Source organism: Peromyscus leucopus, chromosome 8b (assembly GCF_004664715.2).
Source record: "Peromyscus leucopus breed LL Stock chromosome 8b, UCI_PerLeu_2.1, whole genome shotgun sequence".
Classification (NCBI taxonomy): Eukaryota; Metazoa; Chordata; class Mammalia; order Rodentia; family Cricetidae; genus Peromyscus; species Peromyscus leucopus.
Window position 1 is genome coordinate 16,267,380 of NC_051086.1, and position 14,714 is coordinate 16,282,093.

Consider the following 14,714-nt stretch of genomic DNA (forward strand, 5'->3'; position numbering starts at 1 on the left):
ACATTTATCTCCCAATCTTGCTATCTTCCTCATACCATAGGGAAAAAATGAGAGCTCTTCTCTGGTTAATTTGTAAATCAAACTAACTTGTTTACCTACTAAAACTAGATATAAGATAAAGAGATATGTTTTAATATGTCTAACAGGCCCCTGACCACTTAGTGGGTCAAGGTTCAGAGACCTCAAATGAAACAAGTATCTAAAGAAAAAAAGATTGATTTTACTATGTAACATGATGTACATTTCATTTCCACTGAAAACTTTCTTCCTTCTGTGGTCTTAGAAGTAGTGTTTTCTGAGAGATTGCTCAATCAAAGGGAAGGGTGTCCATGGTAGTCTTGGAAAAATGAGTTTCTTTTTATATGTATACATTAATATAAAGCTTTGAGGCATGATACCCCATGTAGTATTTGAGGTATATGATAACAGCATAGCAATATTGGGTACTATTCCACCACATAGGAACTAGCTCTCTGTTAGAATTCCCAAAGTCATTTTCTGTGATTCTTAACTCTGAGTTTCTTATCTCAGGAAAATTATATAAATTTTCCTTTAAAGAACTCACATTCTACCATAAAATAAAATCATCTACATAAAACATTTTACATCTTTCCCATGGAACTGAAATAAATATGAGAAATGGAAAGAATAGGAAAAGATTAGTTACAGGGGCACAAGAAATTACCTATTCTCATTTTCCAGGACTGACCTTCCTAGCTTGAGTATAGTCTCAATGATTTCCTCTTATCTGAGGAAATTCCTGGCATTGATCATGTAGATGATTGACATACAACAGGAAAGACTAGAATAGAATATTTATAAATGTGCTAGAACATTCCTTAGTGTATTATGGTAATTCATTACATAAGCTGGATTCATGAGCCAACAGGAGATTTCAGCCAGTAAACATTCAGAGGGGTTTGAATTTTATTGAACCGTATCTCCCGGGGTTTTGGTAGCTGTCTTTCTCTTGAAATACAACTATGTCAAAGACTGTCTAGATCTACTATTTCTGTGGAAGGATGTTGCATTTGCAAATATCTGAACATCTGTTCCACAACTTGCATTCAAACTCCATAAAACTATAATAAACTTAAAGTGAAGAATTCTAAGTGTAGAAATTTTAAATACTCTATTCAAGATCATTTTCTTGTAAAGTAAATAAAACATCAATGTTTTATTAAATAAGCATAGTCTTTTTATTTGTATTTTGTGATTTTTTTCAGTATATGTATTTTTAATTTTATCTAACACTATTACATTGTGAAAGAAATATAAGCTGTTTGAAATTGCTCCAAACACAAATGCAAACCCAGTATTTTAATGTTAAACATGAATATAATTTTTCTCTCTGATCTCGGTACTACTTGGGATGCCAAATAATCATAAAAGGTTTTTGAATATCAGCTATCTTATAAGTTAGCCAATTAAATATGGATTTTTTTTTAAAAAAAAAAGTGTAAAATAGCTGTTCTGGTGCTGTGGAACTTCACATTGGATTCTACTTCTTTGCTATCAAACCTATTTTTATGCACTTATCCACTACCAAAAATGAAAACTCTGAAAGAGAATTAGAACTTGCAAAACCATTTATTTGCTTTAAGATTTCCTCCATAACTCATGTTCATCACCTAACTGCACAGAAGTTCATTTTCCTGCATAGATTTTGGGTCTGATTAACTTGGAATGTTGATGTTTATTTTATTTGCAAATCTTTTTGTTAAATACTAAGTTCATGAATTGATTTTTAATTTAAAATAAAAATAAAAAGAATTACACTGTAATATTTTCCTCATTTCTAGTGACTTAAATGTTTATCCATTGCACAAAATATACAATTTACTCACATTTTCTTTCCTTTAGTTTTCCACTTTTCTCATATTTGAAAGAAAAACACAATCCAAAACACAAGCAAATTCCCAGTAACATTTTTTTTTCCCAGTGGCAAAGGACTTCAAGCCAGTCGGCTCTTTCAAGCTGAGTCTCTTGCAATGGTTGGGTTAACAATTATTTCAAAAGGTTTATAAGTGTTTAACTATCTCAAGATTGAGAAAACTACTTTGCTTTACTTGTTTATTTCTACAGGGTCTCTTGTAGCAGAGCTGGCATGAACTTATTCTGAGACAGATGATGACTTTGAACTGCTGATCCTCCCGCCTCTTGCTATCAAGAGCTTCAATTACAGGCTGGGGTTAGGAAAATCCTAATGATAAAGGTAAAGGGTACTGTTTTAGTTAAGGTTCCTATGGCTGAGATAAGCACCAGGACTAAACAAAGCTTGGGGAAAAGGGTTTATTTCAGCATACATTTCCACATCATACGTTATCACCGAGGGGAGAGGTCAAAGCCAGAACTAACTTCAAGCAAACCTGGAGGAAGGAGCTGATGCAGAAGTTATGGAGATATGCTTCTTACTGGCTTACTTCCTCATAGGTTAATTTGCCTACTTTCTTACAACATGCAGGACTACCTGCCCGGGGTGGTACTACCTACAGTGCCCTTCCACATCAATCGTCAATTAAGAAATGAAGCACAGGCAGGCCACAGGCCAATCTAGGGGGCATTTTTCCCCCAATTGATGTTCCTGCTTTCAAATGACTATATATTGTGTCAATTTGACATAAAAGTAGCCAGTTCATGTACCTAGAGGCAAAGATTACTTCTTAAACATGCTGCTTCTAAAATACCTTGAGTATCTAAAGTTGCTGATGCCCCCAAAGAGTTACTTAAATCCCTATTAGCCTATTTATTTTTATTTAGCAAAAAATAAAACAAGAACAAAACCAAAGAATTTAAATGAAAGATACTTATAACACAAAGAAAAAGTATTTAACTAACTACTGTTAGTATGTAACAGGGATAGAATCACTGTCTGTCTAAAAGCCTATATATTTATAAACTACTTTTCCACTCACCCAGCTGGGCTTGTAACACTAGAAATATTCCCTCATATCACTTTCCTTGGCTTTCTTTATTTGTGTAGCTTAGTGTTGAAATCTTTTGAGAGCCATCCTTCATTCTATGCATTAGTCGTTGCAATTAAATTTAAAAATAAATTTAGAAATTGTTTACAGTTCTTCCAGGAAATACTGGAAACAAAAAGAGGAAGGTGTGAAGAGTTTCTGTGAGCCCTTTAGTTGTGACTTTCCAATGTTTTCTCCCTTGTTCTCCATCCCATTAGTATTCTAGTTAAACATGGATTTACTGAAATTTGTTTTGGAAAGAGTGAGATGAGGAGACTAGTACAATACGTTCACTATGTGCCAGTCTGGTTCACAGTGGGACTGAAGCATACCATAAAATGAAAAAGGTCTCTACAGAAGGGGCAAAAAGAAAGGATGTGGCCAAAGGTTATTGCTTGTTCTTAGAACCTCTGAAATCGCTCTTCAGCATTAAGCATTGGGTGACTGCCTGAGGATTATTTTTTACAATTCCCGGAGCTGGAATGGAGCCTATATATAAAGGCAAATCAAATTTCATCCAAGTCTATAGGGTTGCTTAGTTTTGGGAAAAGCTGAGAACACCCAGCCATCCTTCATCTTTTTAACATATGGAGAAAATTTCAGAACATGAATTTATTGAGAACTTCCAGTTTGGTCCTGTTTACAGAGAAACATAAAAAGCTCATGTCCTTGCATCCTGCCCATGCCTCTCCTCTGCTTCAGAACTGTCTCTGGTCCTCTGGTCATACTGATACTTCTTGCTACACTTCAGTACCACTCCCATCCCCTGGCTTCTGATTTACTTTCTTTCTTCTTGAACTTGTCTGTTCTTATCTTCCTACTCTTTCTGATTTTTCACCTTTATTTTCCCAACTGTGTCACCCTTTTAGACTTGAACTTGGGTTAGTCAAACATGCTTTGAGTTTCCTGGCTGCAAGAAGAGTCTCTTGTTTTCTTGCCACAGAAGCAAGAGATTGTAAATGAGAAGGAATTCAGTAATTATTTGTGATTCTATACACTTTCTAGCTATTTACAATTTTGATTGACTCTCTCTCTGGTTGACTCTTGGTGCTAAGGGGGGCAGGAGCTAGCCTTCTACAATAGGATTATAATGTCTGCAAGCTGATTTCCAATACCTGCATCAACCAAGTCATGAATTTCATTTCTAATAACATTCAGGTGTACACTCCCAAATAACAAAGCTGAAGATGTCATAACGGATCTGCATATTGAATAATTGCTTACACAACCTTAAGCTTCCTTGTCATAGCTCTATTTTCTGAGGATACTCAGAATAAGCAGCCCTGTCTTTTTCACATGATGAAGAAGACAGCAAGACCCCTTCCTAGGAGAAAGTCATCTCGGATATTACCATGAACAAACTACTGGGTAGCATTTGCCTTGCTTTCATATAAGATAAAGACTAAGCTCTTCTGTTCCACAGTCTTAAAGTAAGTTACATAAAAATAATAGTAATAATAACAATAAGTGTGAAAATCCATTTCGAAGCAGGAATTTACTAGTAACCAAGCCATGCTTAAATTATCTGAAATCTATAGTAAAAATGAAATTAAATATTATATTCCTAAAGAAAATGAGATAATTTCAATTTAACCAGTCAGTATCAGAGTTGACCATTTTCTGTAAATTCATAGCTGATTATGTGATAAAAATCAATGTCCTGGAAATATACTTCAAATTCTAACTGTAATTGTCTATATATTTAGTATCAAAATGTACATAAACTATTTTGAGCGTATAACAGTCACATGGCTTTGTGTCTTTTTTTTTTTTTTTTTTTTTTTTTTTTTTTTTTTTTTTTTGAGACAGTTTCTGTGTAGCTTGCGTTTCCTGGATCATTGTAGCAGCTGCTCAATAAGAGATCCTGCCTCTGATCTATAAAGCGTCGCACACGCCCGGCTGTTTGTGTCTTAAAAATTAAGAATGTCCTTCAAAAGGTGCAAAATAAGGTTAGTCAATATTAAAATTTCAAAAAAAAAACAAATGTCAAATTCTTCACATCTTGATTCACTACATTCTAAGCCAACATTTAAAATACAAACAGAAAAAATATTTCAACTATGTTTTCTTTGATTTTATAACCATCATATTCTTTACGTCAGCATTTTCAAGAATGAAAAATGGAAAAATAAATTCTTTCCTAGAGATTAAAAGACTTTCATTTAAAAATGTACTTTTCTAAATCCTGAGTTTCTATTATCTTACAAGAGCATAGTTAATCTTTATGAAATTAACTATTATTTCTGTTCTCTAACCCACAAGTCTATTTTTGCTATTTACAGAGATTAAGTAATTGTGAACTAAAAATAGTAATATTCTGATAAACTGATGTAGCTATTTCTTTAAGAAAATATCACAATGTCCTAGATCTCAAAAATTAACTTTGAATATGTACTTTAGGCTGTCTGTTCATTTGCAATATATGGTTCTCTGTGGTTTAGGTGTATGTACATTATATTTATTAAGGAGTTAGATACAAAATTAAGTGAAAATTAACAGTCATGCCTTTTTACTTAGACTGTAATAACTGTGCAATCACAAATGATCATTAAAGGAAGTGTGTACGTGTGTTTATACAACATTCTCTAACAAATTGAAAGTCACATGCACACCTTTCAGAGGATATTTATATACACATAATAAAGTATCAATTTTTTTTCCTAAACTATTTGCATATGAGGTTTATTCTGCTATACAAGGATTGACCTGAGACAGGCTGGACATTAAGTAAAAGAAACATATGTCAGCATTTTCAGAAGCCTTCCTTTTAGTTATTTGTATCAATAACCCATTGGTTGCCTCCTTTTGTACATTCACCCTTATCTCAAGTCTTTGCAATTTATTCAAATTGTATGCAAAGATGGCAAATTTCTTAAGAGTCAATCCACATGCAATGACATTATATTCCTGCATTATGAACAGATCTGTGCTGTCCATTTTATGACTACTCCATTTCAAACATAAGATTTTACTTTTCTTGGCAGAGAGGCTGCTTTGGAAGCACTAGCTCCGATGTGTCTACCTTCCTTCTTCAGATTTTTTAGTATCTGAATCTACGAGTACATGATATTATATTTAGCATCTTTATAATATTCTTTACTCCCCAAGAAGTTAAAATAACACAATGTGAAGGCCAAACCTGAAGAAACCATGTCCAAAGATTAATGTTTGAACTTGATAAGAAAGTATACCTGGTAAGACCATATATATATATATGGATGAATGGACATATATATCATATATCGAGCTGTGACTTTGGTGAGGAGTTTTCCTTGAAACCTATGAGATGATAATGATATTTGGCAGCTTCAAAATAGACCCATGATTTCCATCAATGTGATTATAGTAAGCAAGCTATATATATTTTTAGAGACTCTGAGTCTGGGAATGTAGCTCAGGAGTAGAGCATGACGAGCATATGTGAAATCTTTCTTTCCAGTCCCACCTCTGAGCAATGAAAGAATAAATAAATAATTCTAAATCCATGATATCATTTTGTTTGAAAACCAGTGTTTGAGTTCTTAAACTTAGCTTCATTTATCTGTTCTATCTAACTTTATAATAACTGACTTTTGATAGTGCTAGTTAAATGTTACTATTCATTTCTGCTGCTTTGTGAAGGTGAGAATTTGGCTGTAACTTGGAGTCATAGAGTCATATGCTGGTTTCCTATGAAACTTTAAATAGCAATTTCTTTCTTTGCTTTCCTTATTTTGCTTTAAGATCAGTATCCTGATGTGGCTTCATTAGTCTTTACTTAGTCACAAGGAGGTAGTGCATTATATTTTCCAGGATTATTCAAATTAGCATGTAAGTTCTGGTACTGTGCACTGTTGTACATATAGTATTAAATACATAATATTGAACATTATTTTCTCCCTAAGCAGAAATTCCTTAATCAATTAATTAATTTTATAAGAAGCATAAACTTTACTACAGAAAATTAGAGAATACATTCAAAGGCCTGGTTTAAAAAATAAAACATTGCCTTCTATTTTATTTACCTTTGATCATGACCATAGAGATGGGGTAATACAACACAAAGATATGATGAAATACACAATCTTCTTAGGTAAATATTTCTAGCGTAGAATCAGAAATAGAATTCAGTGCAGGCAAAGCAATGCAGGTGAAGTTGGCAAATCTTATACTAAAAGGGAGAGTATTATCTTTCTTTTTATATAACCAAGTTATTAGAGAGAGAAAATCATTGTGCTTGTCAAGAATATATATCTCTTTTGTGTCGTGAGAATTTTGTGTCTGTCTTTCAATATATATGTATGTATGTGCACAAAAAGTGATCTATTAAAATACAATTAATTATCAATCAGTATGCAAACATTTTTATTTACTGTTTGAAGAGAAAATGGAAATATACTAGTAAGGATTTAATAATATTAAATCTTCTCAAGAAAAATGTGAGACTATAACTCACCTCCCAATCCTGGTCTCAAACGATTGTCATAACCATCCAGGAGTCGATCCAAAATCCTCGTGAAGACAGTGGTATTGTCTTTAAGTTCATCTTGGGAGGGCTGTCCATAGCTGAGGAAAGAATAAAAAAATAGCATGAAATTATAAATTTCCACTAAAAGCTTACTATTCAAAACCTTTCTCAGATTGTCTTACTTTCCTTGCTGTTGCGAGTTTGAAAGTAATTATAATTCTTGTCCTTTTTCCATTTCTGGCCTCATTGGTGACAGGCTTTTAATTGTAATATAGAAAATGAGTTCTAAGTCTACATTTTCAGTTCTCAGAAGGTAGAGTGTGTTAGAAGAGACAGATCTTCCCTGAGCAAACAAGAATGTTAACTCATACTATAAAAACCATCTTGGAGGCTTCTATCCATATTATTTTTGTTTATCTACATACATACATCTATATGTGGGTTATAAAGCTAATTCAAAGGTCCTTTTAAAAATGTAATATGCAAATTTTCACCTACCAAACTTCCTTCTCTAATTTTCTTTTCCATATATTTGTGCTTTTGATTTTTAAATGCTCTTTTAAGATACTTAGGAAAAGAAGATATGCAAATGATTTCTTATGTTAATTACATTTTTATCAATGTGGAAATGTTGATTTCCCCTAAGATATATGAACAAATCTTGAAATTTTATTTAAAATTTGGCAGATTTTTGTCATTTCTGGGATTAAATTCAATAGAACCATTGAAAAAAGTCAAGATTAACACTCTTGATGTTAAGGTGCACAAAACCTTGTGCATTGGGTTTTAAGATACCACTGCTTAAGAGCACAGCTCAGGCTAGAACTCAGGTTTTTTCATCTTGTGAGCTAACACTTTATTTCCATCCTCTGTAGAGGAACGGCAATTCCTATTTCTTTCTGTTTAAGGATATGGCTTCTATCCCTTAGTGTTCTTATTCTGGCTTTCAACCATATAGGGCTGCACTGCATACACTGTGTGTTTCTTATACCAATCATTTTGTTATCTACGCAGATTTAATCTTATTTTATGTAATGATTAGCATGACACCTTCAAAATCTTTAGAGAGAAGCAATTTCTACCCTAGAAAGACTATACACTCCCTGACAGATTTCAGCGATAGCTCTGACCTTGAGTAGAAGGAGTAAGTAGATAAAGGGTGTAAAACTAAGAAAGGGTAACAAATCTACATACTTCATATTTGAATTTTATTATTCTTTTGCTTTACTCATGTGTAGTTACAAGTTAATAAACATATACAAAATAGTGGCATTTTAAACCAGAATTCACTTATTTGATAGGAACACCAAATATAATCTATTATCACTTCAGAAACAAATGCTGTCTTTCAAGTAATTGATTTCTTATAAGCAGAGTTCAAATACCACTTTTCTTTTTTTTTAATTTTATAAAATTGTATTTAAAACTTGCAGATGAAAACATCACACACCAAGTTAACTAGACTGACTAGAAGGAAATAAGGAAGGCCTGACTGCAGATAATGGCCACTTTAAGGATACAAAAATATTTAGTTTTCCAGTTCCGTAATGGAAAAGTGCATAAAACACATTCAACATGAAAGGGTAGAATTCAATGAGAATCTTCACTGCTCCTGTTCTGAATACCTATTCTGACTGCATAGAAGTTCATTAAGTTATATATACTTCCAATGACTATTTTTCTGATAGAGTTTTAATTCAATAGTTATAAGTAAAAGTTCTCTGTGATGTTAAATAGATGGAATTTATTTCTCTGAAATCATTTTTCATTCTCTTCAATTACACATTCATCCATCCATGTCACACAGATTGAGGACTTACTCTCCTTTAGCAAAATTAAGCGTCTTGCTGTTTCATTTTGTTTTTTTAAATCAAATTTTCAGTGAGCTTGTGACTTTCCGCATGTCTCATTGGCAGATGACAGCAGTAAGGCAAAAGCAAAAGCAGTTTTATGAAAGGGATTGTTTATAAAATTCATTGTCACAAAACCAAATGCCATCCATGTGTCTTCCAAGGACACTGGAAGGTCATCTTGATAAAGATGAAAAGGAAATACAAACACACCTTAGGATTCAGGAAACTCTCCACAGAGAAAACTCTTAGGGAGGAAGTAATACGTTTAAGAGGGGAAAGAAGATGAGTTAGGGTGACATCAGAGGGTACTTAGACTGCTAACACAACCCTCAGAATCCCTAGTATCTGTTACCTTTATCTGTGTTCCCTGTGTTTCCACAGCTTACGTAAAATGCAAGAAATCTTCCCAGTTTAGGAATCTCACTTTCAACAATGGTTAGCATTGGAATACAAATACCAAAGAGATCAGCCCCCTCCCAAACAAGACCAGCCCATCTATCTCATTTTGGAATGAAATCTTCCTTTATTGTGATTTTGTAATCAGGCTCATGTTCAACCTGACTATTCATTCTCTATATAAAGTGCCAACTGCCACAAAAGAACTCTGGGAGAAAGATTAAGATGACTTTTGGGGGTACAAATACTAATAACAGTGTAGAGTGCCCTAAACTGAATATGCATTTGGAAGATAAATGTCAGCTGCTAAACCTGCTTTTGATTCCATATGAACTACTCTGTAATAAAACACTGTGCACTAACTCCATCTACAGGTCATTATAATAGTAACACTTCATATAATTTTTCAAAATTCAGTCATCACTTAACTCCTCAAATTAAAAGTATCTGACAGTAATGTGTGTCTTATTCATCTGATATTTATTTACATGATAATACTTAAAAGTAATAAAAATAACACAGTCCACATCTCATTTAAAACCAATCCTCAGAAATTTCTGCTTTTCCAGGTGACTCCATATCTCTGACTTTAACCCATGAAGACTCACTTCCTATTACATTTCAAGGAGTGCAGGACTTTAGCATATGATGAATACATTCCAATGAGGCACAAGAATAAACTACTCAAAAGCTATTAAAGTAGATAAAGGACAATATAAACTATTTAGTCATTTAGATAGTTGCTATTACAATATCTCATATTCTTTATTGAATAATTAGAAAATATTTTTGTTAGTTCAACCTACTGAAATTTATTCACAGCATCCCTTCCTAGTATACATGCTTGATTAGCGCAGTTTAATTTTTATCTAGTATTTTAAAATATTCATCTGGTACAGCCCATCTCTGTTGGTTTAAAAATACAATATGAATGTGTTTATAGACATGACAATCAAGTTACAAATATTATTTTAAGTTTTCTACTCCCATGCTTTTACAAGTTACTCTATGATTTTTGCAAATGGTTAGAAATTTTTTGTTGGAAAATTTACAACTTATAGGGCATGCAGAGTTTAATAGAGTAACTTTTCCATAAATTAGGAAACTGCATGCTTTGTTCAGTTACAAATGAAAACTGCAAAGTTCAATATCAGACTGTAAAGTTGAACTCATGTATTTCTTAGCAAAATAAAACTTAAGTGTATTCTAGCGAACATCCTAATAAGAAAGTTATTTTCATGTTCTATTCTTCTTTAGTTTTAGCTGAAATTTTATTGCAGTAAAGTTTTCTGAATTCCCTTAGTCATGTATGCATCCATGGACAATTTTCTTCCCCCTGATGGAATAAATGAAAAATTACAGAAATTTTCATGCAGAATTAAAATAAAGTGGCCCCACCTTCTTCCTGACAGAGTGCTGAGAACGAGGGTCCAGGCCCAGAGATAGTCAGAGAGACCCCGACTTTTCTTCATCACGGGCTTGTGCAACTGAAAAGTGGAATAAGTAGAGATCAATGTGTCTTGCAAGAAACATCAGGTTATAACCACTAGGGCTGACTGAGGCAGTCCAGATGAAGCTTTGAAGTCAGGAAATGACCTCACTGGAATATGACACCTCATTGGAAGCAATGGAAACCTGGGCCATCCACTCGCCACTTTTCTTACCATCTCTCCATTCAGAGATACACCAGTATTTTAGTTTAGCCTGTAAAAGAATTCAAGTTGAAATGCTTTCAGGTGACAAGATTGCTCAACACGAAAGCTGTGGGTTGTTTTCTAAAATAGCCTTTAAATTTCCATTATCTGCTGGCTTATTCCTTTCTGTTGTTGTTTATCATCTGAAAAATTTGACCTTTGTGATTTGAGTCCCTGTAGCAGAATCTGTATTGAAAGATTTAAGCTTGGTGTCTGTATCAGGAGAGCATGTGGGTAGGTGGGAGGTGGGAGGTTAACACCTCCTGTTGACTGAATGCATCTCTGAATTCTGGATGTACCTTGATTTCAGAAGCAACTCTATTTACCTTTTCATAAACACCATTAGAAACAACACTGTTGAATGCCAGAGTCGTGCTTCTCTGGGGTTGTTAAATATGCTCACTAATGTTTCTGTGAAGCTAAAGAATACACTTTATAGTCAGGCCATGTGCTTCTCTCTCTCTCTCTCTCTCTCTCTCTCTCTCTCTCTCTCTCTCTCTCTCCTCCCTCCCTCCCTCCCTCTCTCTCTCTCTCTCTCTCTCTCTCTCTCTCTCTCTCTCTCTCTCTCTCACACACACACACACACACATCAATGCATACAAACATACCCACACATATCTTGCATGCATTCTCTAATTTCTTCCAGGTTGCTGCTAGAAAATGCTTCATCTCAAACAGATGGAAGCTTAAGTAGTTTGCTTTGCATAAGAAGAAGGGGGTATTTATTCCCACTTAGGTAAAGTGCAATCAATCATTATCTGGTTGCTGAAATTTGGATATGGTAGGGGGAATACTGCAAGAATAAAGGAGTATAGAATGGAGCGCTTATAGAAATATATATGTGTGTGTTGTATGCATTCATATAATTATGTGTGTATATATACACAATTATTAGGCCAAATTTTGACATTCTGTGCACCACCTGGTTAAGAAGCAGATATAATTACTTAAATGCACTGAAATTATTTCCAGTCCTACTATGAAAACTATCCCATGTATTTTATTTTAACCACTCTCCTAAATCTTAACTCCTTAGTAAGATCAGGAATGGATAGATGGAAGCATTCTAAAACCTATTTTTTTTTTTTTTACATTGAGCACTCTCTAGTTCCATGTGGTATGCCTTTAAGTACATCAACAAAATGCTCTTCACACTCTCCTGGATCATTCCAATCAGGAAAAACCCTCACAAACAGGCATGAAAGCAAGGAACCCAAATTTCTTTAGAGTGAAATGATGTAAAGATAAGAGCTGTGAGCTTCATCATAGCTTTCCCTTCCTTTGGTGACTGGTTTTTGACATACAGGAGTAGAATATGATATGACATCTTGGATAAATATCATTAAATTAAAATATTGGATCCAAATCGCACGATGATAATTCATCCTTTAAAAAAAAAATGACATCTGTTCTGAAGAGAACAACTTCTCTTAGCCCTATTAGTTCCCATTGATTCTAGAAAAAGGGAGAAAGTCCTAAAGGGGTGAAGAAAACAGAACCCCAAGCCAAGACACCATGGCTTTTGCACTCCTCTGATATCTGGAGGAAAACAAAATCTGCCATGGCACTTCAGTTGTGGAGGAAGAAAGTTTCTTGCGAATACAAAGCTAACACTTGAAAAGGGAGCACAGAGCTGTTTCCTTACCCATTTCCACCTCCATCCTGCCCCTAGCCAGACACATGCTCCTCTACCCACCTCCCCTGCCACCCAGATCAAGGAAGTTCAGCCTCTCATTTCCCGAAAGAGAGAGACCCCTACACCAGAGGGCATTTCAACAGCGGCAGCTGGGAAGGGGAGAAGGGACATGTACAGGCACGGTGAGCGAGTCTTCCTTAGCATGGAACAGGGTGACAGGTTTTCTGTTCTAGCCTCTTAACTTCAGCTGATGGCAAGCCCCAACGCCCCTCCCCAACTCACCCCAGCTCCCCTTGGTCAAAAAAAAAAATCAAAACAACATGTCACCACCCACCCCTCAGGGTACATTCAAATCTGCCTCAGAGAGGAGAGAAGGAAGAGAGAAAATTCTGCTCCTATATAGCTGCAGTTTTCGCCCTGAAAGAAAAACATTCCTTGTTTCTACCTGCTCCCAGCTTCAGCTCCTGTCCTGCTGGCTCCTGCTCTCTTCCTCACTAGAGCATCCGTGCCTCTCCAGCTAAGACAAAGGCACGTTGCAAGCTCTGGGTTTACGCGGTCCGAAGTCTCACTTACCTCGGGGCCCCCTCTGGGCACCGGATCGCTCCAGACCGGGGAGAAAAGTGTGGGAGAGAGGATCGCGGTGAGCTGGAGCTGCGCGAGTGTGCGAGCGCGGGCGCGCCGGGCGGAGGGCGTCCTCGCGCCGCGCTCACTCACTCGGTCTGAGCCATCATGGACTCTGCGTGCTCCTGCACTGGAGATTTCATACCCAAATTTGCTTCCCAATATCCAATCTGCAGCTATACAACAAAAGATTTCTCTGTACCAAGACAGTAGTAATACGTCCCAGCGCAAACCGGATGTGAAATAGGCGGTGACTTCATGCCAGAGAGATTTTATTTTAGAAAGGAAGGTGGTACCAGCCACTGGATCTGGATCTGGACACCAATCCGCCCATTTTTTATATGCAGCGCAATTTAACTTGAACCGCTCTGGCCCTAATCCCCTGCTCTGTAGCTACAGACTCAAATCTTTCTTCAATCTGCTACGAGCATTCCTTTATTTTGAGGGGTGGGAGGTGGGACTGGAAATAGGATGAAGGAAGGGTAAAAAGGGTTAGACATGGGGACTACACTTAGGATTTTTTCTCTCTTGCGATTTATGAGCACACAGTTCTAAGGTGTGCTCATTAGAGCAAACCTGATCCTTGTAACTCTGCTACCTCTGATCAAATATTTAACCACTGCATCCATATGAATGAACACAAGCTACTAAGCAGGGAGATGCAGACTTACACGTGTGGGGAGCGCTCTGTCCTCTCGACTTGTTCTCCCTCGAACACTCCCACACATATGTCTAAATCCCTGCATGTTGCAGAGCCAGGAACAGTGAGGGACAGCAGGGAAGAACCCTGTCCGCTAGGGAATGGGCCCCTAGCTTTCAGTCCTCCGTACTTTCTCAGATTCTGAGCGCTTTGCACCCAGCCTTTCATCTGTAGCATAGAGGACAGCCAGAAAGGCTTCGGAACCGGGTTTTTAACCTTTGTCTGTGTGCGTTGTGGAGAAGAAAGCACAGACGTCCCTAACTCTGGATTTTGCTGGGTTTCCGAATGTGGAATATTTAACTTCACATAAATCATTTTCGGGTTTGAGAGACATATCTCCATTTCCGGAAACATGCCTTTGCCGTGAACTCCATCATTCTTGGATCAGAAAAATGGGAGGGGGG

At 35.9% G+C, this 14,714-nt stretch overlaps 1 protein-coding gene across 3 annotated transcripts in view; it reads right to left on the reverse strand.

The window, feature by feature from the left end:
* Positions 1-14,382, reverse strand: part of Gabra1 (gamma-aminobutyric acid type A receptor subunit alpha1) — a 54,235-nt gene extending 39,853 nt beyond the window's left edge. The window contains exons 1-3 of one of the 3 annotated variants that reach the window (XM_028864287.1): positions 13,563-14,340; positions 11,058-11,146; positions 7,399-7,508 (exon numbers count right to left, since the gene is read on the reverse strand). In XM_028864287.1, the coding sequence (XP_028720120.1) occupies positions 7,399-7,508; positions 11,058-11,131 (184 nt within the window). In that variant the 5' untranslated portion in view covers positions 11,132-11,146; positions 13,563-14,340. Of the gene's footprint in view, positions 1-7,398; positions 7,509-11,057; positions 11,147-13,434 lie in introns of all 3 variants that reach the window. The other 2 variants (XM_028864288.2, XM_028864286.2) reach the window with 2 other exon arrangements.
* Positions 14,383-14,714: the final 332 nt, after the last annotated feature.